The sequence below is a fragment of the Callorhinus ursinus genome, unplaced genomic scaffold (assembly GCF_003265705.2).
Source record: "Callorhinus ursinus isolate GAN/ISIS: 27379988/994484 unplaced genomic scaffold, GSC_fseal_2.0 scaffold6, whole genome shotgun sequence".
In the NCBI taxonomy this organism is placed as follows: Eukaryota; Metazoa; Chordata; class Mammalia; order Carnivora; family Otariidae; genus Callorhinus; species Callorhinus ursinus.
Window position 1 is genome coordinate 28,563,221 of NW_027397068.1, and position 23,563 is coordinate 28,586,783.

Below are 23,563 nucleotides of genomic sequence, written 5' to 3' on the forward strand. Positions count from 1 at the left end.
AGAGGCACCAACCAAAGGGAAGGCACAGAAGTGGGGAGATGCAGGGAGAGTCTGGGCGATGGCGGTAGTAGGTTTGGCTGAGCACATGGTGGGTGTAGGGGTATGGCCTCCACGGTCAGACCAGCTGGACTTGACTCCTAGATCCGCCATTTTTACCGTCTTTGTGTGCTGAGCAAGTGAGGACACTAAACCTCAATTTCCTTGCATGTAAAGGGAGGATAATAGCTATGCTTTTAGTGTTGACAGATTTGCTGATTTAAAGTCATCAAAGCACTTAGCCCAGGGTCTGTTAGAACCCTTGAATAAATCCTAGTTATTATAATAAGGCTGGAGGACAAACGGCAGAGGGTCTTGGATTTAATCTGGTCAATAGGCAGACATCGCGCGCAGAGACGGGCACGTCCAGGAATGCGGTCTACGACAGTCCCTTTGGTTGTTGAGTGTAGGGTGGCCTTGGAGTGGGGGAAGAATGGACTGGGGTCCGAGAGGCCAGCTGGAGGGTAGATATAAAAAGTGCCCGAGACGGCGTGGGACCAGAGGGGAGGGATATCAAGGAAAGCACGGAGTCGGTGCGATCCGTGTTTTCATCTCTGAGTCGTGCAGAGTTCTAGTCTTTCTGCTCTGAAACGCAAGGATTCTTTTTACTTCTCTCCTTCCTGTTGGGTCCTGGCTGAGGCCCTCAGGCAGGAGAGCCCTGGCCTTCGCTAGGGTCGGGGTTCTCCATGCAGCACATTACAGCATCCTCCACAGCTCCCAAAACCACGAAACCCTTTCCCCTGCGCTCTCCTTCCCTTCCCGGCAACGGAATCAGAACATCTGGGGCGCTGGGCAGAGATGGCTTTTGAGGCTCCCCTGGTGATTCAGATGGCCGCTAGGATCGAACAGCGGTGAGACCAGGGACCGGGGTCTCCCCCTCGGAACTTAGCACCAGACTAGAGCACCTGGCCTTGGCATTACTTTCAGCTCTCTTGTTCCAATCAGAGTGAGCAGACTTCAAAATCTCTTATTAGGAGACACACTTCATTCGGTTAAACTCACCCAGACCATCGTGGCGGATGTTGTCAGCATCGACCCAACAGATGCTGAAAAGAACTTCAGTTTGGGTCAGCTTGCAGCAGCAGAGAGTGCAGAGAAGATGGACTCCTCCCCTGAAGCCCCAGAGGATGAGCCATGATTGATGTGAGTCGATCATAGTAATTAGTAATCCATTCACCTCCGGCAGGGCCTGGCATGTGGGCATGTGACACAGTTCTGAACGGTGAGATGTGAGGCTTCTGGGAAATTTCCCCCTTTCCCGCGTAAAGAGGTGTACATGGAGAGGGTTCCGCCCCTCCTCTCTCTTTCCTGCTTTGAGACGCCGTCCTGTGAGAAGGCACAGCTCAGTGCCGCCACAACCATCTTGTGACCGTTACTGACACTTCTTAATGGCAGCCCTGAGTTGCAGGACCAACCCCAAAGCAGCCCGCTTTGAGGTTGATTGTTAAAATAATAAATATCCTCGGTAATTAAGCTACTTTTGACGGCGTATTCTGTCATTTGCAGTTCCCAGACATGCTCACTTAGAAAGGTCTCACAGGTGAGGCTGACAAAAAAAAAAAAAAAAAAGAAAAGAAAATAGCCAGTTTCTGATTGTCTCAATAGGTCTCTTCCAACATAGAAGAGGGACCTCAGCAGTCGTTGAGGATGAAGCAATTCAGAGTTAAGACTCCTACTGACTCAGTCCCTGAAAACTAGAACCCTCTCCCCTCCAATGAAATACCAAGTAGTCAGAGACTCTGTAATAAACTGGTAATTAAATGAACCCCCATTCATTAGCATCCCTAGAAACAATTTGACTTGACTGCTCCTGAGAGCGTGGCCTTGGGTGGTGGGGCTGCTGTGGTGGGGATAATGTGCCTAAAGGCAAAGTAATGCTTCGGATGCACTGGTAAAGGTTGAGCCCCATTAAATAGAGAATTTTCATGTAATTTTTTTCAGCTGATAAGTTTTAGGACCATTCTACAGTCTTGTATCTATGCAGGTCCATGAAGTTAGTTAATTTTCATTGCATTGTAAATTTCCACCAAGTTGCATTTTAATGTATTGGTACCTTGAAATGTGTATGCAGAGACTGCATAGGCTATCAATTTGATGAACTCCTCACAGACATTACGTGATAAATACAGTTAAAGCACCGAGAGTCCATCCCTGACAAAAGCAGAAAGTGTCTTGAGGCGAATGTTGGAATTCTAAATTGGGGATTTTTATTCCATGCCAGAAGCAACTTTTTTTCCCCTCTGTGAGTCCATTTCTGTTATGGTCATAAAAATCGTTGAGGGAATTGTGAGCATTATTTATTTAACATCATCTTTTCAAAAATATATCTAATATAAAAACCCGGATAAGCTTACAGATATTAAACATGAGATGTGTGTGATGTAGACTGTGATGTAAACTATGAAATCCACTGGTAGTGGGTGGGTAAAACTATGAGTTCAACATTTTGCTGCATTGTTCCGTCTTAGGGTGTGTAATTCTCCTCTTAACTCAAAACCCAAAAGTCCAGCAGGCATTTTCAAGCGAACATAAAGATTCTCAAGCGCCTCTTGACCCCCGCAGCCCCACACAGGATGTAGTCTGAGATACGTGATGGAACATGAAGGGCATTTCCTAACAGTTTCAGCAGCCGAGGAAGTACCTCTCAAGGCTGTGAATGAGAAGCTTCAGCCTGAAAAACTGTATTTACCCGTGTACAATGGCAGGTGGCACTTGGGACTTGGGCATCAAAAACGCCAGGTCTCATATCACTTTACTAGCTCTGTGACTGTGGGCAGATCACTTACCCTCTGTGAACCTCAATTTTTTCCACTTTCAAATTGGGATAATAATCCGCGAACTAATCACCTCTCAGGCTAGTTGTGAACTCCAGATAAAACAATGAAAATGAAATGCTCCAAATGGAAGCAATTTGGAAATTATAAAGTGCTTTATAAATGCCAGATGCTTACAATTAATATTTTGTTTTCCTCTTCAATCTTTCTAAGGTATAAAAAATAGCAATTTTATTTCTAAAATAATTCCACTTATAAATTTCATTATGTCAAATTCTGTTAAACAGCCATCAGGTAAGCACGGAGGAATAGCCAGGTCAGGTAATAGGCCATTGCTATGATAGGCTCAATATTTTCTTGTGTCCTGTCTTTCAGTAATGTAAGCTGGGCAACTTTATTGCTTTCAATAATTGCTTCCTATAATCCTGCCCTTGTCACTCTTTTCAACTGGTCTAATTTGCCTGGCAGACATTTCCTAGCCAACTGAGTTGGCTAGCTTCCGGTTCCAGTAGTGAGCTTACTTGTCTACTTTAGACGAAGACCCTAGGTGCAAGACCATAGTTAGTAATTGGCTGCACAACAGCTTTTTAAACTGCAGTTTCAGCTGAGATGGTGAGTAATCATCAGTTCCAAAGTGAAGGCGAGGCAAAGTCTCCTTAGGGCAAGTTACAAAGAAATTATATAGACTCCCTGGACCAAACGGTCCAGGCTGAGGCTAAAAAATAAGTCAGAGAATGCAGGGACAAGATGGGTGAGGAAGTTTCTTTGGAGAGGAGTGTGGGGATGCCACCCCGTTCATCTCAAATCCAGTGAGAGGCCTTCCCAGCGGAGCCTGCCAGAGACTGCAGTTAGGTAGTCCAGAGGACTGGGGTTCGCCTCACTCTGGGAAAGCTAAAGCTCCATCCTGTGACAGCAGGGGGGGGGCACGGCGGGTGGGGAGTGCTGCACTGGGATGGGCCCGCATTCTCAGAGTCACTAGGGAAAGAGATGTCTGTGGGTTTTTTCTTTTTTTTGACAAGGTATGGCACCATCTTGGGACCCATCTAAAGGGGCTGGAGTAAACCCTGGATTTCTAGGGTCAGAGAAGGAGTTATAAACAAGCAGAGTAATAGCTCAGCATTCACCTGAAGAGTCCCCTGGAAAGAGGTCTTCCTTAATAGGAAATGCTGAAGAACCCAGGAGGGCTCCACATGGGCTGCTTTAACTACAGCCCAGGCAGAGTAAGGTCGAAGCTATTCAAATCCAGAAAGAAGTGCTCCATCTCCTGGCTTCTTTTCTCCCCACTTCCTGCCCACCTCCACCCAGGGTGGGTCCTAAAGTGGTCTCTAGTGAATGCGGGAGTGCTGAGCCTAAACCAACTGCATCCTTGCTGGGAAAGTTATCTGGAGACCTGAGACAGGAGAGGGGGATGAAGTCTTATTTTCAAGTAAAGTTTGATGCATTTGTTTGTATCTTGTATCCAACATTATAATTTTGGAATGAAGCTGTGGTTGAGATTTAGTTACTATAGGACTATCAGTTACCTAAAAATGGACTATCAGTTACCTAAAAATACATGGACTCTACCCAACTTTCCATCTAGGGGCAAGGAAAGACAACCAACACTGAATATACCTGAAAGCAGCTGTGAGAGACTAAAATTAAGTAGCATTTTAATCACATCTCACAAGTTGTGAATTCAAAATATTAGTTATGTTTTTGTATTAAATGGGCAAAGTTCCCTTTGCATAATGGAGTCCAGTGGCCAGTAAAAGGGACTTGATGTGATGACATGTTGACTCAGTGGAAAAAAATTTCAACCTGGAAGAACACAAATGCTTTGTTTCAGGCCTTAAGATTACCCAATCAACTAATGAGTATGTCCTCTTGGATACTTTGAAGAATACTTAATTCCTTTAGTTTAGGTTAGTATCATTTCCCACCTAGCATGTTGGCTTACACATACTATGTGCTCAAAAATATTTTCAATTTAATTATTCTTTATAAGATACTTAGCACCAAGGCACGTGGCATTTTTTATGTTGACAACACTTCAGCTGAAAAATTCCTATATTTATAAAACGTGGTATAAACTTGAATGGAGTGTGATTATGGTCTCACTTGTATTTCACACTGCAAAGTGTTGCTGAATGGTCTAATAGGAGAGAAAGGAATTTAAACCGGAAATACATAAACGGTTTTTTGTTTTTTGCCAATCAACTGTGATGGCCCAGTAAATACAAAAAATATTTGCCCATGGGAAGCCTAGACTTGAATCTACCACTGTCATTCATTACACTTCGGACCCCTGTTTTGTCCCCTGTGAATGGGGATGCCAGGCTTGCTACCGCACAGTGGTAGGGACACTTAAAAAGAAAATAGGCAATACAATACCCTTTGTAAACTCTAAAGTGCTACACCCGTCCAAGGGCTTAAGAACAGCCAACAGTTTAACATTGATTCATTGCCACGTGCATAGCGCTTTATATCTATTTTCTCATTCAGTCTTTGCCACAACTACAAGACCCAGCTAGGTACTACTAATTATCTCCATTTTACAAATGAGGGAACTAAGAGGTTAAGACTAGTTCAAGGCTATACAGAGCTGTAACTTGAATCAGCAAATCCTGACTCTTAACCCTAAGCACTAAGCTGCCATCCTGCTTATTGTTATTTAATAGAGGTGCTGAGATCTCGTAGACTCTCAACAAATGTGGTTCGGTGAGCTGCTAACTCCGCCCCACACCTGTCTTCTAAGCGGTTTCCTCGCACTCCCCGCCTCCAGCCGTCGCCCAGGATCCTCCCGTCACGCCGCCTGCTCGCCGGCCTGCCCCTGGCCTCAACGTTCCTACGCATGCGCTGGAGGGACCCGCGCAGGCCCAGTGGCCCAGCCGCGCCGGGAAACCTCCCCGTCTCTCCTCTCCCGGCCCCGCCCCTCCTCGCCTCGCCCCGCCTCGCCGCGCCTCGCCCCTCCCTGCTTCTCCTTCGCTGCGGCCGCTGCCTCGGGAAAGCTAAGGGGTGAGCTGAACCTACGCAGCTGTTACTGTCACCAGCGCTAATCACAGGGGCTTTGGGTCTGGCCGGAAGCCCCCTTTCCTGCGCCCAGTCCCAGCTCATTTCCTGTCCCGCTCCGCCCGCCTAGCAGCGACCTGGCTCTGCAGGCAGGCGGCCCAGCCGCCCGGGGTAGGTAGTTTGTGTACGGTTACCATGGAGACGCAGGCCGGCCCGGCTGAGCGGGCGGGCTAGGGGGCTGGCTGGCAGGAGGGTGGGCTGGCAGGCCGAGTGACCGCGCTGCTGCGTTGTGTCCTGGCCCGAACCTGTGGAGGAGGGGGCATTGCCGGGAGCGGGGAGGTGAGGCGTCCGCCTCCGGGTCACCGGGGACCTCTCCAGCTGTCGTCCGCCTTTCTGCCCCCAGAACGGTGCATGCTCTCGGGGTCGGGCCGCGGCTGTCCTTATTTCTGTACACTGAGCGTTTAGTCAGTGCGTGGAGTTAGGCTCCACTCCGTGGAGCCTAACAGAAGCTTGGAAATATTTACTGAATGAAAGTGGTAAACTAAGGGGCTTTGTCTAGGCAGACAGCGACCTCGCCACGGTCACACAGATTGTACGTGGGCTCTTTTAGGCAACAGATAGGGAGGGCCCCAATAAATAAATAAAGATAACAGTATACATTAAAATACATCATATGCACATATAATGCCTTTTATCCTCCGTTCCCATGACTATCACAGCGGCTCTTCCATCCCACTCTAATTTAGAATTCTTTTAACTTGGTAGAAAAGCAAGAAGCGCTTTATTTGTATCCTATTTTGTGAATCTATGAAACTCTGATTACTTGTTGATTTGGCATACCTGATAGTCAATAAAATACCTAATAAAAATTATTTTTCACAAAAAAACACCCTCCATTTAAATTTTAACTTACAAAATTTACGGAAACACTAAACAAACGTCATTCCCTTTCATTTGCAATTTCTTTTTTTTATTTTTAAGATTTTATTTATTTGACAGAGAGAGACACAGCAAGAGAGGGAACACAAGCAGGGGGAGTGGGAGAGGGAGAAGCAGGCTTCCGGATGAGCAGGGAGCCCCATGCGGGGCTCTATCCCAGGACGCTGGGATCATGACCTGAGCTGAAGGCAGACGCTTAACGACTGAGCCACCCAGGTGCCCCACAATTTCTTTTGTTAAATGCAGTTTTTTATTCATGGGAGAATTTTTATTATATCCTTTTTTGACATAGTGCCTGGGTCAGGCACTTTTTCTTAAGGGCCAGATGCTAAAACACTTTACACGAATTATGTTATTTAATTATCAGAACAATCCTATAAGGCAATTATGGCCATCCCTATTTTACAGATGAGGAAACTGAAGCTTAGAGGCATACAATCCTTGCCAACGTCACACAGCTGTGAATTGCCAAGAGAGTATACGAACCTCTGCTCCAGCAATGCACTTAACCACTGCCTCTTTGGATGCTCATGTTAACAGAAAGGTTTTTCAAAATTGTGGAAGGGGTCTTGAGTGCACATGGCCCCAACTCACAATGGTTCAGCTTAAAATTTTTCAACTTTACTGTTGGTGAGGAAGCAATATATATTCAGTAGAAACCATACTTCGAATTTTTATTTTTTCCCGGACTGGCCATAGGCTCTGTGATACTCTGGTGATGCTGGGTAGTGGCAGCCACTTACTATAATACACTCACAACCATTCTGTATTTTTATTTTTAAAATTTTTTTAATTTAAAGATTTTATGCATTTATTTGAGAGAGAGAGTGCGAGCATGCACCGAGTGGGAGAGGGCAGAGGGGGAAGCAGACTCCCTGCTGAGCCGGGGCAGGGGTGCTCCATCCCAGGACCCCAGGATCAGGACCTGAGCAGAAGGCAGCCACTTAACCGACTGAGCCACCCAAGCGTCCCCCAGCCATTCTGGTTTTTGCGCTAAGCACAGTATTCGATAAATTACACGAAATACTCAACACTCATTATAACATTAGATGATTTTGCCCAACTGTGGGCTAATGTAAGTATTCTGAGCATGTTTAAGTTAGGCTATGTTATACTATGATGTTCAGTAGGTTAGGTGGATTGAATGCATTTTCGACTTAATGATATTTTCAATTTAGGATGGGTTTTTCAGGACGTACCCTATCATAAGTTGAGGAAGATCTGTATTTGATTTGCAGGGAATAGAGGGTGGAGATGGTCAGCCTTTCTCTTGTTGCAAAATATCTTTAAAGAGCAGTGCTGCATTTAGCAGAGAGACTGGTTCAGTACCTATTAGCAGCAAAGAGAAAGATAGGTCTTGATAATTAGGTACAAATTTTTATAAATTCAGGTAACTATTAGCAGCAAAGAGAAAGATCTTGATAATTAGATACAAATTTTTACAAATGAGGACTCTGAAATTTACCCCCAATGAGTAAGAAGTATTTTGTTAAAAATGAAGATCTCCAGTTTCAGATTTCCTACCACTGGTGATGGTCATCCTCTAGAGGTCCTGTGGACATCATAAACTCAGGACAGTGGTGCAAGGCAACTCAGAGCCTTTTTCTTCTTTCCCTTCAAAGTCTACTGTTTTCTTTTAAAAGGTCTCCGGGCCCTCTGACCTCCCCGTCCAGGTTTGCATGAAGTGTCACCTCTGGCTTCTTGCTGTCCTCTCTGCTGAATCCTGTTGGTTCTTCTGCTGTAGTTGCCCCTCACTTGTTCTCATCTCTCTTCGTACCTCTGTTTCACCTTTACTCCTTCATCTCAGGCTTTCAATGACTCATTCATGGATCACACTGTTAATCAAGTCTTACTCCCTGCCAGGCAACTTCCAGTGAAGGCAAGAAAGGAAAAGGGGGCTGAATTTGATCTCATATTACCACTTGGCATCAAGAATCAAACGCCATTCGACGGGGTGCCTTGCTGACTCAGTAGAGCATGCAGTGCTTGATCTCAGGGTCATGCGTTCAAGCCCCACACTGGGTGTGGAACCTACTTTAAAAAAAAAAAAGAATCAGATGCCATTGAAATAAAGTCCCATAGGCCTTCCTAATCCACTGTAACAAATGTCTCCCATGAAAGAAGCCATATTGCCTTCAGCTTGATATTGCTTAGCTCAGATCTGTATTGGAAAATGGAGTTCAGGGGCACCTGGGTGACTCTTGATTTCAGCTCAGGTCATGATCTCAGGGTTGTGAGATGGAGCCCCAAGTCAGGTTCTGAGCTCATTGGGGAGTCTGCTTGAGATTCTCTCTCTCCCTCTGTCCCTTTCCCCTGCTCATGGGTGCTCTCTCTCTAAAAATAAAGTCTTGAAAAGGGAGAGAGAGAGAAAATGGAGTTCAGCGATTCAGCAAATGTGGACCTTCAGCCGTGCCTCACTTAGGGAACCGTGGCTCAGAGTCAGGTGAAGCAGCACCAGGGGCGTAGGGGGAGGGTGTACTGACAGAGGCCAACGAGTGACCTTGTAGATTATGGAGGAGGAGCACCTAACTGAGGCTGGAGGACAGAGAGAGGCATATCCAGGAATATCCTTGAGGACCTCTAAGAATTAGTTGACTGATTACATAAGAACTACCTGATTTTGTCCCTTCCAGTCTTTTCCCTCCTTCCCATCCTGCCCACTCCTGCCAGATCACATCATGCCTCCAAATCTGTTAATTGCTCTCCAGCTTTTTGTGTTTCTTGACCTGTCATTCAGTTCTCTCTCTGGTCCAACTCCAATCTGTATTTCCAGAGCTCATTCTTCTCCAGCACACATCCCATATGTTCTTGGCACTCTGCCTCGGCTCACTCATTGACTTTGCTTGAAATTCCTTCTCTACTCTAGACCTAATGTCAGCCACATGCTTCAAATTCAGCCCATTTTTCAGAACCCAACTCAAGCAACACCTCCTCCAAGAAGTCTCCCTGATACCTTCTCCCAATCAGAAATCCCTTCCTTTTTTTTTTTTTTTGTAACCACATGGGAGTTATTTCAGTGTTTTTCATTGCCCCCATCAGTTCCTAGCTTGTATTAAAACCATTTGGGTACAAGTAGAGTTGACATTCAGCTGGTACACCCCAAGAAAGCTGCTCCAGGTGTGAAAATATTGGCATGTCTCTGTATTAGTGCATAAATAACTGTAGCCCCAAGGCCTCTGACGGCCCTGCCTCCTTCCACGCCCTCTCACGAGTAGTAGCTTGAGTGTCATGTCTGGGCATATGTCATAGCTTCTGTGTTGTTGTCTAAGACTTCATCCCTCACAAAACTGTTATAGGGATTCCCTGAGATGATGTACTTGAGACTGCTGAGCATAGCGCTTGGTATGAAGGCAAATGTTTAACTAGCATTGGTGGTCCCTCTTGCCTGAGAGTGAAGACAATATTTATTCCTGTGTTCCCAGAGACCGGAGGGCTTTGCACATAGGAAACAGTTAAGCCATACTAGCTCAATGGATTTGTTCCAGTTGTCAAGAGAATTTTTGTAAAGTTAAAATTTCTGTGATACTATTGTGTCATCGTTCAGGCGTACTTTACTATAAACAGACAAGCTTTCAAACTCTGAGTGATTGTTTAAGTTGGCAAAAATCCTCTATAATAAGAATTTGTAATTTAACAAAGAAAAAAATCCTTCCCTCTCCCCTAAAAACATGCTTCTAACTCAGTTCACTTGTGTCACTGAAAATTTCCATATTTGATTTAGTTCATGACATATTTACATTGATATAATAATAATAATAAGAGATTAACTGCAGATCTTACATTATTGAAACTGCTTCTCACAATGTAACTGTTAAGGTTTGGGAGAAAGAGAAAGGAAGAAGGAGGGAAAGTTGTTTTAGAATTTGGGATAAAAATTTATGAACAAAAAGATTTTTAAGCCCATTCTTCTACATTATTTCCACCAATATTTGATCAATCTAAATTCCTGTATGCCCAAATAAAGTACAGAATTGTTAGCACTCAACTTGAGTAAATATTCCTGCTTCATTACTCCGTGAAAGAGTATAGTTTTCCATGCAAACTAAACACAGGCTCTCAGTCAGGAACGATGGTCCGTTATTGTTCATCCAAAGCACTTTCTCTAATCTTTTTTAGGTTTGCCAGATCACCTTTGACATTGCTAGACTTAACTAGTGCTATGTGGGGCCAAAGGAATCACAAACCTGATTTGGGCTCTGGGAGAAACCTTTTCATTGTGTAGGAACTTCTCACTAAGTGGTATACCTTCTTACTGCAGTGGGCCTTTTAAAAACAAATAAACAAGCAAACAAAACTGATATGGCCAGTTGAATTCGTTGTGATGGGACTGACTTTACATAATTATGCATCCAAAAATAATAAAGGTGTCCCCTTCTTTCTGAAGGTTCGTGTTATATCACTTTGCTTTTATGCAAGACCTGCTAATAGCTCTGTCTTATAAAAGCAAAAGTCCTCTTCAGATTTCTTGGTGAGTGAAAACAAGTTATTAATGTAGGTCTTTTATAAAAGCAAAGTGGCAGGGGTGCCTGGGTGGCTGCTGTTAAGCACCTGCCTTTGGCTCAGGTCATGATCCCAGGGTCCTGGGATCGAGCCCCGCCTCGGGCTCCCTGCTCGGCGGGAAGCCTGCTTCTCCCTCTCCCGCTCCCCCTGCTTGTGTTCCCTCTCTCGCTGTCTCTGTCAAAAAAATAAATTAAAAAATAATTAAATTTAAAAAAATAATTAAAAAAATAAAAGTAAAGTGGGGGGATACCGTACTCTTCACACCATTTCGGTTTACCATAGTTTTAATAGGAATGCTCTGTTTTTAGATGGCAGGGGAAACTGCATCTATAGCTAATCAAAAAACACTTTATACATATTTTTAAAAATTAGCCTTGAATATTTTGAAAATAAACAGCCAGTCATATCAGAAGCACTAGAAGTAAAATGTACTTGACCTGTCATAGTTTTTTTTTTTTTAAAGATTTTATTTATTTATTTGAGAGAGAGAGAGAGAGAAACAGCGTGAGAGGGGAGAGGGTCAGAGGGAGAAGCAGGCTTCCTGTTGAGCAGGGAGAGCCCGATGTGGGACTTGATCCCAGGTTCTGGGGTCATGACCTGAGCCGAAGGCAGTCACTTAACCAACTGAACCACCCAGGCACCTGACCTGTCATAGTTTTTGTTAGTTGTATTAATGTACATGATTTTTGGAGACCTTGCTTAAATTCCAAATCCTATATCAAAAATTCCTAGAAAGAAAATACCTAGAATAGGACTGCTTATCTAGTAATTTTTTACTGTTTTACCTCACCTGGCCTTTCCATATGAAAGGAATAGCATAAAAACCTGCAACTCATGTTGGTTTTAACATTTAAAGAATTTTAAATTAAAAAATGTGCTCCAGGGCGCCTGGGTGGCTCAGTTGTTAAGCATCTGCCTTCGGCTCAGGTCGTGGTCCCAGGGTCCTGGGATCGAGCCACACGTACAGCTCCCTGCTCCGCGGGAAGCCTGCTTCTCCCTCTCCCGCTCCCCCTGCTTCCTTCTCTCGCTGTGTCTCTCTCTGTCAAATAAATAAATAAAATCTTAAAAAAAAAATGTGTTCCAAAGGCTAGTTTTTTAAAGTATTAGTGTTTCTCTGTAAATATTTATCTGTGCTGGCCAATCAGGTATTATGACTGACCAAAAATAATCATGTACATGACCAATTTTCAAAAGTAATAAAGTACATTTAATATTTAAAGAAAAGAAAAGAAAAGAAAGGAATAGCATATCATTTGTAGTTTTCATCATACTCTTTACCTCAAAAACTTTTAGGGTAGGGCCTGGGTAGAACTAAACAAATGTTCTTGTTGTCTGTTGTTATATAACAACTTAATGTATAGAATCATAATATAGTAAATCCTCTTTACTTGTCTAAGGAATCATCTGTTGATTCCACTTATGGAAATGAAATCTTTTTAGTTTCCTTGGGCATATGTCAGAAAAAAATGTTTCTTTTTTGCAAAAGTTATTCTAAAATTAGGCTCTGAAATATAGGAAAAATTTCCAGGCCGCTTTCTCCTTTGAGATATAATATTTTCAGGGATCTGGGTTGTGTTTTTTTTTTTTTTTTTAAGATTTTTAGTTGTTTCTATTTTTTTTAAAGATTTTATTTATTTATTTATTTGAGAGAGCGAATGAGAGAGAGAGAGAGCATGAGAGGGGGGAGGGTCAGAGGGAGAAGCAGACTCCTCGCTGAGCAGGGAGCCCGGTGCGGGACTTGATCCCGGGACTCCAGGATCATGGCCTGAGCCGAAGGCAGTCGCTTAACCAACTAAGCCACCCAGGCGCCCTGGGTTGTTGTTTTTTTAATGAACACCTAATAGCATATAGTAGTTAGAATTATGTTTTTTTAAAATCTGGACTGTTTTCCAATTTAGAGCTATAGAGGTGTCCTGCCAAGTTAACCAGGCCTCCCTGGGGACTCACCAGCCTTTAAGAAGAATCTGCCTTCTCATGGCCCTTGCACATGACTTTAACTGAGAAAGCTAGCCTGGGAAAGAATATTTGCTGTTGATATTTGGTATTTATTCATCTAGGACACTATCGCACATGGAAGGTGATTTGAATCCATTCCTTCAAATACATCACGGGTAAATGTGGGGCTGAACCTTTCCCGGAGCTTACAGACTACATTTATAAAAGCAAAAATAGCTTGGAAATAGGCCCCATCTATCCAAATCTAACCTTAAACTCGCAGTTTGTGTGCAGGACAATAGAGGGAAAAAAAGGAAAATTTAGTTAAAATTTTAACAGAACCCCCCAGTGTTGTTGTTTTTTATAGATTGGAGAATACGAGATGATTTTCTCTTCCTCGTCTGTCCTCTTTCATGATTTATAGTGTTTCTTTCCAGGTTCAGCTTTCAGACTGGCTCTCTTCCCTGCACATCATTTCCCTTGAGTGCTTACATTCCCGTAGGCATAACTGTGCACATCAACCTATATTTTTGAAAGCTTTTCTTCTACCTTGATCTTCTAACTGTAATTGCCTGGTAGATTTTTAATTAAAAATTGTTTGTGAGGGGCGCCTGGGGGGCTCAGTTGGTTAAGCATCTGCCTTCGGCTCGGGTCATGGTCCCGGGGTCCTGGGATCGAGCCCCGCATCGGGGTCCTGGGATCGAGCCCCGCATCGGGCTCCCTGCTCAGCAGAGAGCCTGCTTCTCTTTTTCCCACTCCCCCTGCTTGTGTTCCCTCTCTTGCTGTGTCTGTCAAATAAATAAAATCTTTTTAAAAAAAATAAAAAATAAATAAATAAAAATTGTTTGTGACAGCGCACCTGGGTGGCTCAGTCAGTTAAGCGACAGACTCTTGATTTCAGCTCAGGTCATGATCTCAGGGTTGTGAGATCAAGCCCCACATCGGGCTCCACGCTCAGTGCAGAGTTGGCTTGGGATTCTCTCCCTTTTCCTCTCCCTCTGCCCCCACAGCCCCGCTCACAGGCTCTTTCTCTCTCTCAAATAAGTAATAAATTAAAAATCTTTAATAAAAATTACTTGTGACTTTTTCTAGTTTAATATAGAGGAATGGCTTAAGCGTATGTAGATGGGTTTAAGCACTCTTTTCTAAACTCCTGGATGAAAATAGTTAATATTTTGTACCACATATTTGCAGCGTGTCGGGTCTACCTGAAGAACATTTTATGTTAAAAGGAAAGATGCTATCTCCAAATGATAAAAAGTTAGAAAAGCTGGATCCATTTTATAGACCTTCTATGTCCAAGCAGAAGACCAGCGCAGAGATCATAAGTGAAGCACGAAATGCTTTAAGAACAGTTGGGACCCAAAGACCATTTACACCACGGGAAGACCAAAGAAAACTATTCGGGCCTGCATCTTCAAGAACACTGGAAAATAGACCTCCTTCCTCCTTCAGGTAATGACATTTCTCTTGCTTGTACACTTGGATATGTAAGCCACCAAATGACATTTTCCCTTAATTCTAGTTATGAATAGTTGCTTTTTTAAGTTTGATGTCTGCTAATTACACCTCTTATATGTATTCAAGATTCCTAAAGATAAATCCAGACCTTGGGTTCAAGAAGTTGCTTTGGTTTGAAATGGTGAATAGTGGTTGTCATACCAGCTCTATGAAGCGACATGAACAGAGCTTTTTAAAAAATCACTATATCCATTTCTTCTTTTTATTATTCAGTATTTTTTAATTCCCCTAAAAGCAATGAAAAAACTTAGTAAAATGTTCTAAGTACTATGAGTTTTTTTAAATTTGCTTCTTCCTCAAGGCTTATGCATTAAATGCTGTTACTTGTTTTGGGGCTAGAGTTAACTAATATACACTAGAAATAAATGATTCTTCACAAACTAATATTTCTGTTCCATCTCCTCTGCTAGCCTCCATGCATCCAGTTTTGAGTCATCTGATTCCAGGCCCATCTCTGGTGCTCGTCTCTGTCCGCTAGAGCTTGTGAGTACTTTATATTACCATGAATGCTGTGAAATGGAATTGGCCCAATATACTTGGAATCAGTACCTATACATGCTAAGAAAAGGATCACATAGACTTAAGTATACTGATAACTTAATATAAAAACAATTTCTTTTATATTTTTTCAAATATAATGTTTTGAATCTAATGAAACACCTCTATTATTTTCCTATAATTTAATAATAAAGAAGAATATATCAGAAATAGTAACCTGGCAAACAGAATGTTTTACATTTTTTGTTTTTCACAATTTTTTTAAGTTATGCATGTGTTACTTTATTTTTAATAGTAACATATACAAATAAATTATATATATGTATACATAAAGAGTCAAAGGCTTGTTACCCAAAATACTCAGGGGTCTCCTGTCCCCTTATTCTTTATTCTACCCCGACCAGTGACTCTCACTTTAGATTCTTGGCACATTCTTTTGGTATTTACATCCAAAATTTTAAATAACACTGTCTTGTTCCTCTCTGACTTGTGAGTTTGAGGAATTATCTAATGACTTCTCACTAAGGAAGATGAGGGTTTAACTCTTGTCTGTCCTCCCACACATCCTCACAACACATTCATCCTTTTTGTCCCCACTGCTATTCCCAGTATAGATATATCATAATTTTGGTTAGATCCCTTTTCTCTGACTATGATTATACAAATCCTGTTTACAACTGAGTCTTGAACTGATGATGATTACTTCTCCTTCCCCACACCACTTTTTGTTTTCCCTAGTGTTAATAATCGCCTTGCTTTTTTGTTTTGTATTATTACCATTTCAACTCCACAAACTCTTCCCCAGGGATCTAAATCTCCTTCCCATATTCAGGTACATGAGGTATTCTGTTGATTCATCTTTTTGGAGAACTTTCCCCACTTTCTCCCAGACCATTTACCCTTGGTACTTGCACACAGCTTGCTTCTCCCTCTTGTGATGACTTTCCTGTCTCCTGTATCCCAAGTTTTTCTCTTTCTTGATTTACTTTCAGAATACTGCCTCCAGTAGCTTCTAGAGAAAGGGTTTATGGGAAGTACATTATTTGAGACCTTGATTGCTGTTTTTTTCTCTCTAGAAGTTTGTAGGATTTTTCTCTTTGTTTCCAGTGTTCTGACATTTCATGATAATGGACCTTTGTGATAGTTCATTTTCATCCATTGTGCTAGGCACTTTCAATGGAATCTCCATGCCCTTCAACTCTGGGAAATATCCTTGAATTATTTTGGTGTGTCTGCCCCTCTTTTTTGTTCTGTTTGCTCTTTCTGGAATTTATTATTCCAATATATAGGAGTCCCTGGACTGGTACTTCAGTTTTCTTTTCTTTTTAAAATTTTTATTTCCCATCTTTTTTTGGAAGAGACTTTATCTTCTAATCCTTTTATTGAGTTATTTTCATTTCTGCTACCATATTTTTAAATTATTTAATTATGTTTAGTTTCCTAAAAGCTTTTTCCTTGCTCTAAGTTATCTTTTCTTATATATAGTGTTCTTGTGTTTCATGGTTACAGCATCTTGCTTGAGTATATTGATGATAATTTTGATTTTTGAATCATTTCCTTCTTCCTTTAAAATCTCTGTTGTGCTTTGTGTGTGAGTGTGTGTGTGTGTGTGTGTGTGGCTTAAACAACAGAAATTTATTTTTTCACAGTTCTGAAGAGTAGAAGTTGAAGATCAAGGGGGCATTAGGATTTATTTCTATTGAGGCCTTTCTCCTTGGCTTGTAGATGGCCATCTTCTCCCTGAGTTTTTACATGGTCTTCCCTCTGTGTCTCTGTTGCATTTTAATGTTTATTTTGGTTTCTTTTTTTCATTTCAGAGGCTCTCCTCTGATAGCTCATGCTGCTTGTTTTGCTGCTCTTATTTGAAAGTAGAAGCATGTGGAATAGATTGGTCAACCCATAGGTGATACCTACCCACATCAGGGAGGACTAGCTGGGCTGTGTTGTTTGTGAAACCCCCAGTAGTAGTATCTTTAGGGATTAGCAGTGTCTTTAGGGATTTCCCTGTGGCTAGTTAATTCTCTAAAGAAGTATCTTCTAAGCTCTTGCCTAGAGGATAAATGCTGGTTGCTAACTTCCAAGAACCAGCTGGAGGAAGAAGGTAGGAATACCTAGCATTCAGTAGGTAAATATTCAGTTAATATCTATATTTATCATAAGTACCCTGACACTTAACTCTGCGTGGTTAGCCCGGTTCAGAGACCTCTGTTTTACCTTCTCTATGGAGCAAATCTCCCAACCATGTAGCCAGACTACATGGATCTGGGAGGGAAGGAGTTACACAAACTTTCAGCCACTCCTTGTTATTTCAGTCTCTTCCCCTTGTAGCTCTGCTGTCACAAGTACCTGGTGATACCAGTCCCTTAGACTTTCATGGAATGGGGGGCGTTAGGCAAGCTGTTTCTTGATTTTTATTACCATGTATATGTGTGCTTATTTCTGTGTGTGTGTGTGTGTGTGTGCGCGCGCACACACACGTTTGTTTTTGATGAACTATTTGAAAGTAAGTTGCAGATCTTTTAAGATTTCATCCATAAAAATTTAAGTGTGCATCTCAGATGAACAAGGACAATCTCCTACATCACTACCATATTATCATCAGAGCTCAGAAATTTAACATTACTTGGTTATATCATCTAATGTATAGTCCATGTTCAAATGACCCCAATTGTCTCAAAATGTATCTTATATTCTTGAACTACTCAACAAAATGCCGCCATGAGGAAGGTTATGCTTGTTCTCATATTGTAGATGGCAAAAATAAGGTTCCAATATAGTATGCACGGACCAATGTGCCATAAACACTTTGCCAGCCATCGTTGACACATAGTTTCTTACACTTGCAATCTTGGAAACCACTTGGGTTTTGAGCCAGCTACAAGGGGGCCCCTGGTTTAGAAGCCCAATGGGTCTACATTGTTGTAGAGTGGCTCTCTGTGTTATGATTCTGGCATTTGACTCCCATGAATTGTTTTTAATATTCTGTAGTTTGGGGAGATTCACTCAGTTTGGGCCTATTCTATCCTAAAAATCTCTAGTTCTAGAGTAAACCTAGTCAAAGCCAGTCCTTGTCAAACTGGTACAGTTTTTGGACTGCAGGATTAGCTATTAGGCAGAGTAATATTGACATCTGCCTCTGTTTATGGTCATTTTAATTATATTTCTTTATTGCAGAATGGTTAGGTGCTATGTGCAAAGTAAAAGTAGACCCAGAAATCCCCATGTTGAGTAAAATAACTCCTTTAGTTTGAACTCCTTTTGTTATAGTAGATTATGTAAGGGTCTTAAGTATATATTTCATTTTAGAGAACCGTCTGACTCCGAGAACCACTGTCCTGGCAGAGGAGGGAGATGAAGGGAAAGAGGAGTGCAGGAGGAGGGAGTGGGAACAAGGAGACAGCTGGAGGCTGGGACTGGGGTATCTCCTAGGTAAGGGGCTCATTTGCTGAAAGAATTTGCGAAGACCTAAGGGACTGAACTTCAGCACTTTCTGGCTCTAGGTTACTTTCTCAGACTAGTTTGCCTTTTAATAATTCCTCAGCTAGCAGCCAATCAAGGAAGAGGGACCAAGAAAGCAGCCCATTCAGTTCACCTCTTTGAGCTTGTATGTTTTCCCTTCTCCCCGTTTCGACCCCTCCAGCCACCCACCCCCGGGTCTGGACTGTGCTCCTCCCCCACCCCCATACCCTCTAGCAGGTGGTGGGCTGCCTCCCCTCAGGGGTGCCCTGGCCCCTGACCACTCAGGCCTTGGCTGCCTGGCCTGACTGGCTGGGCAAGGTCCCCATGAGCTCCTATAATCCTATCAGACAGGAGGGAAACTTGTATACCTACTTGCTATATTGGTGTGGCCCTGTACCTCTGTTTTCTTTTGTAGCAGCTCCCCACCTTCCCACGACAGCTCTGAGACATGGAGCTGTTGTTGGGTGGCAGTTGTTATTTCTGTTTTCATTCTGCTACCCTGGTTAACTGGTGTTCAGGTTTATATACACAGGAGCAGCTGCTCTCTTGCTTTGGATTGTATGAAGTAGGAAAAGAGATGTGACCCTGCGAATAAATAGGAGGTTTTTGTCTTTCATCATTATTTGTGTCAAACAGAATTCTCCCTGTGTTTCCTAAACCTACAAAGTCTAGTTGTTTAGGCCTCAAATATATATATATTTATATATATATTTTTATATATATATTTTTTTTTTTTTTTTTTAGGGTATTCTATGTCCTGTATTTGTTAGACCCTAAACAGTACCAGGTGACACTTTGCAAAATTATGCAAAAGGCCTCCTGTCGTGTGTGGTATATTACAGAAGCTTCACAGATTCTAGTTCCCTTTGGAGCTAGCCAGAGTGTGGATTTTCTTCTGGTTGTTTCAGTGGGCGAGTCACTTCAGCTGTTTGCTCTGTGGTTCCTCATCTATAGATTGGGGCTAGTCGGATCTTCTTTGCGATATTAACAGTAACAGCTGCTATGTGTTGACTACTGACCACGGGCTGGGCATTCTCTATGCTTGGCACTTTTCATATATAAAGTCAGATCATCTTCTCAGCAACTCCGTAAGAAGGTCTTCTTATCTCCATTCTGCAGATGGGGAAACTAAGGAGTGGCAGCCACAGGCCTCGGACACGGCAGGTCCGCTTTTCTCCGGCACACACACTGCCCATGGCTCAGCTCCTCTTGGCTTCTCCAGCCCATTGTCCAAACGGCTACACTACAGTCTTCCTAAACTTCAGAGATGATGTTTTCACCTGTTGCTCACCTGTTTAAAAGTCTCTGCTGCCTTCCCACCTCAACATCTGGTGTTTTCATTATTTTTATCTTGACCAATTCTATAGATAAGAAAAGCCGGAATCTCCTTTTCATTTGTACTTTGGGATTTCTGACATTTTCGTAAGGTTTTTGTATTTCCTCGGTGAATTACGTTAATCATCCTTTGCCTCTGGTGTCCACAGGTCAGTTCCTCTCATTGTTACGGGTTTAGCAGGACTTGAAAGGGCCGCTGCAGATGGGAGCCCTTGGGCCTAGGCCCCAAATATTTTTATTAAACTTTTTATTGACATGCCGAAGAGACACAGATCATAAGAGTACAGCTTGATAAATTTACACAAACTCACCTCACTCTGTAATCAGCATTCAAAAAGAAAAAGTAGATTATTACCAGCACCCCAGAAATTGCCTCCCCAGGGTGACCACTGTCTTGATCTCACAGCATAGATTAGGGTTTTTTAAATTGTATTTATTCATTTTAGAGATAGAGAGCGAGCAGGGAGAGGAGTGGAGGGAGAGGGACAAGCAAACTCCACGCTGAGCTCAGGGCCTGACAGGGGGCTTGATCCCATGACGCCGAGATCATGACCTGAGCCGAAATCAGAGTCAGATGCTCAAGCAACTGAGCCACCCAGGCACCCCCAGCATAGATTAGTTTGAGCCATTTTTTTTTTTTTTTTTTACATTTTACAGGAACCAAGCTCCAAGTATTTGACAAGTAAAATAATATAATATATTTTTGAAAGAAAGGGACTTGGAATCCCATATATACCTTGGGGACAGGGGAAATCCAGGGTAAGAGAAAGCAGAATGAGAATGTCAAAGCAATGTTTTTTTTTTTCTGTCACTATTTCTGAGTGGGAACATTGCTGCAGTGAGTCACATGCTGAGAATGACAGAGGAGCCCAGCATAGCTGTGGAGAAAATCATAGTAGTAGAGATGCACATACAATTGCCACATCCAAAGGTTATGTGCTTGTAGGAATTTTTTTTTTTCTAACAGCTTTAGTAAGGTACAATTGATGCACAGTTGTATGACTCAGGGTTTTCCAGAAAAAAAGAACCAGTAGTCAGATAGATACATACATACTTACATACAGATATATAGAAAGATTTATTTTGAGGGATTGCCTCACGTGATTAGGGGGGCTGAGAAGTCCCTGGATCTGCTGTCTGCAAGCCGGAGGCCCAGGAAAACCAGGCTTGAAAAGCTATGGGGGAGAAAGTAGCAGGTAGCTGGTGGTGTGAGTCCCCATCTGAATGTGAAGGCTCGAGAACCAGAAGCACCAGTGTCTAAGGGGAAAAGATGGATGTTTCAGCCGAAGCAGAGAGGGCAAAAACACTCTTCCTCACTTGCAAGAATTTTTAATATTTGCTTTCTAACTTCCAAAAGGTCTTTGTGTGTGTGTGTGTGTGTGTGTGTTCTGTTGCTCTACAAAAGAAATCCTAGCAACTTTCTGAGGTGGGCTGTGGCCGACTCCTCTTCCCATAGAATAGGGGAGACCCCGCCTTTCTGTCTGATGACCCAGAGGAACCATGTCAAAAACTGGTCAAGGCCCGCCGTGCTAGGGTAAGAGTCAAGGCCAGGCAGATTCTTTAAATGTTCTAGGAATTTTATCTTGTCTGATTGGGTTGTTCTATGAGAACAGTCTTTCATTCTTCCGCAGACTCCAGCGGTTTTATCAGCCGGAACAAATCCTACAATCTGACTTTCCCAGTGTCCTTAATTATACTCGAGTCACTGGTTAGTGTCATGGCACACAAAACGAGGGAGGTGAGGTCCTAAAGGGAAAATTTCAACGTCCTTGCAATGTTCTCTGAGTTCGAAAATGAAGTGAATCTTATAGGAAAAAAGTTTTTACTGTTTTGCTGCATAAAAGCCAATTTGCTCCACAAAGTGGAAGAATGTGTTGTAGAATTGGGCAGGATGGAAATTGATGGCTTGTTTAGTAGTTTTCCCTTGAAGAACTAGAAATGCTTACGTGTATTACTTTATACCTTACATAGTCCAGTGAGATACGTGTTTAAATGGAATAAATAATTTTTAAGGACAGGAGTCACATGGGACTTATTTTTCATTATACAAACAATGATAGATTTTGTACTAGGAAAATAATGTCTTTTATCAAGGAGCATTCAAGGGGTTTTATCTTGCCATCCAGAGATAATTGAGTTATTTTCTTTTGGGTAAAAATTAACTTTGCACGTGTTCCCTTTTTATAAGATCTTTTACTTAGTATACCCAAAACATTTATAACAGTTAGGGCATCTATAAAAGAAGCCATTTGCTTTATTCACATTATTATTATTTGGCAGACTTTTCAATCTTTGTTTCAAGATTCAAGGTACCTGCAGAGTACAGGCATTCTGAGATAAGACAACCTCATATGTACATTTAATACTGAGATTATCCTTAGGTATTTCATCTTTCATAACTATAACTAAAGTGCTTATTTTCCTGTATTATACTCTTACCTTTTTTGTTACCAATAGCTTCATGGTCTAAGTCACATTCTTATGAATATTTTGCAACAAGGTAGGGAGACTAAAAAGTAAAGGGACTATTAAGTAAATATAGCGTAATTTATGCAGACAAGTGAGTGTTGTCTCCTTCAGAAGAGACCCCTCTGAATTCAAAACCTTTTTTCCAGTAAAGTTGTGTCAGAGGCTAGGGTCTTGGCTTTTTTTTTTTTTTTAAGATTTTATTTATTTATTTGAGAGAGAGAGAGAGAGAGAGAACAGGCATGCACGCATGAGTGGGGGGAGGGACAGAGGAAGTGAGAGAAGCAGACTCCACACTGAGCAGGGAGCCTGACCTGGGGCTCAATCCCAGGACCCTGGGATCATGACCTGAGCCGAAGGCAGATGCTCAACTGACTGAGCCACCCAGGCACCCCTAAGGGTCTTGGCTTTTGACACTTAAAAGTAACTTGGAAACAAATCTGGCAAATAAAGGGTGAAGGGAGCTAGTGTTTCTCGAGCCTCCATGACAGGAGTTGTACAGATGTCAATGTCCCTGCAAGAAGGAGACTATCTCCATTTGATAGCTGGGCAAGTTCAGAGAAGTAAGTGGCCTGCCCACGTTCACATAACTGGAAATGGATTACACTCTAGTTTGGTTTGATCCCAGAGTCATTTTTACTCATTTACTCTTCCCCTATATTAGGCTGATTATTTTATTTACCCTTTTTCTGTGTTTAGAAAAATGTGTCTCTAAAGTCATTAAGCTAATTTTTTTCTGTCTGGTTTATGGATTGATTCATATGAAATGAACAAGAGGATACAAGAAATATTTTGAAAAATATCATTATTGAAATAAGCAACTGCTTAGAAGGAGAACTCTAATATGTTCTATGTTCTATTACTGTATATGAGAAAATGAGTGTTTGAAATTATGTGTTATATATGATACATAACCTCACCCATTTTTCCAAATCGTCTTACTTGAATTTCACACTGGATTTCTAAAAAATGTGTTGATTTACCTATTAGATTGAAAGTCACTCATTTCACATATTACATAAGTGATTTTAGGAACTTTAACTTGATTGTTTTTGGTTAGAGAGCTAAAAGCACCTGCTGCCATAAAATTACTCTTTCATAAACAGATA

General features: G+C 42.1%; 1 protein-coding gene across 3 annotated transcripts in view; it reads left to right on the top strand.

Moving 5' to 3' along the window:
- The first annotated feature begins 5,705 nt into the window (after nucleotides 1-5,705).
- ARMC2 (armadillo repeat containing 2) overlaps nucleotides 5,706-23,563 on the top strand; it is a 109,240-nt gene continuing 91,382 nt past the window's right edge. For 2 of the 3 annotated variants that reach the window (XR_012378515.1, XM_025863664.2), the window contains exons 1-3: nucleotides 5,706-5,972; nucleotides 14,370-14,630; nucleotides 15,107-15,179. Coding sequence is in view for 2 of the 3 variants with exons in the window: in XM_025863664.2 (XP_025719449.1) it covers nucleotides 14,398-14,630; nucleotides 15,107-15,179 (306 nt within the window). In the remaining variant the exon portion in view is untranslated. Of the gene's footprint in view, nucleotides 5,973-14,369; nucleotides 14,631-15,106; nucleotides 15,180-23,563 lie in introns of those variants that run through there. The other variant, XM_073893745.1, reaches the window with a different exon arrangement.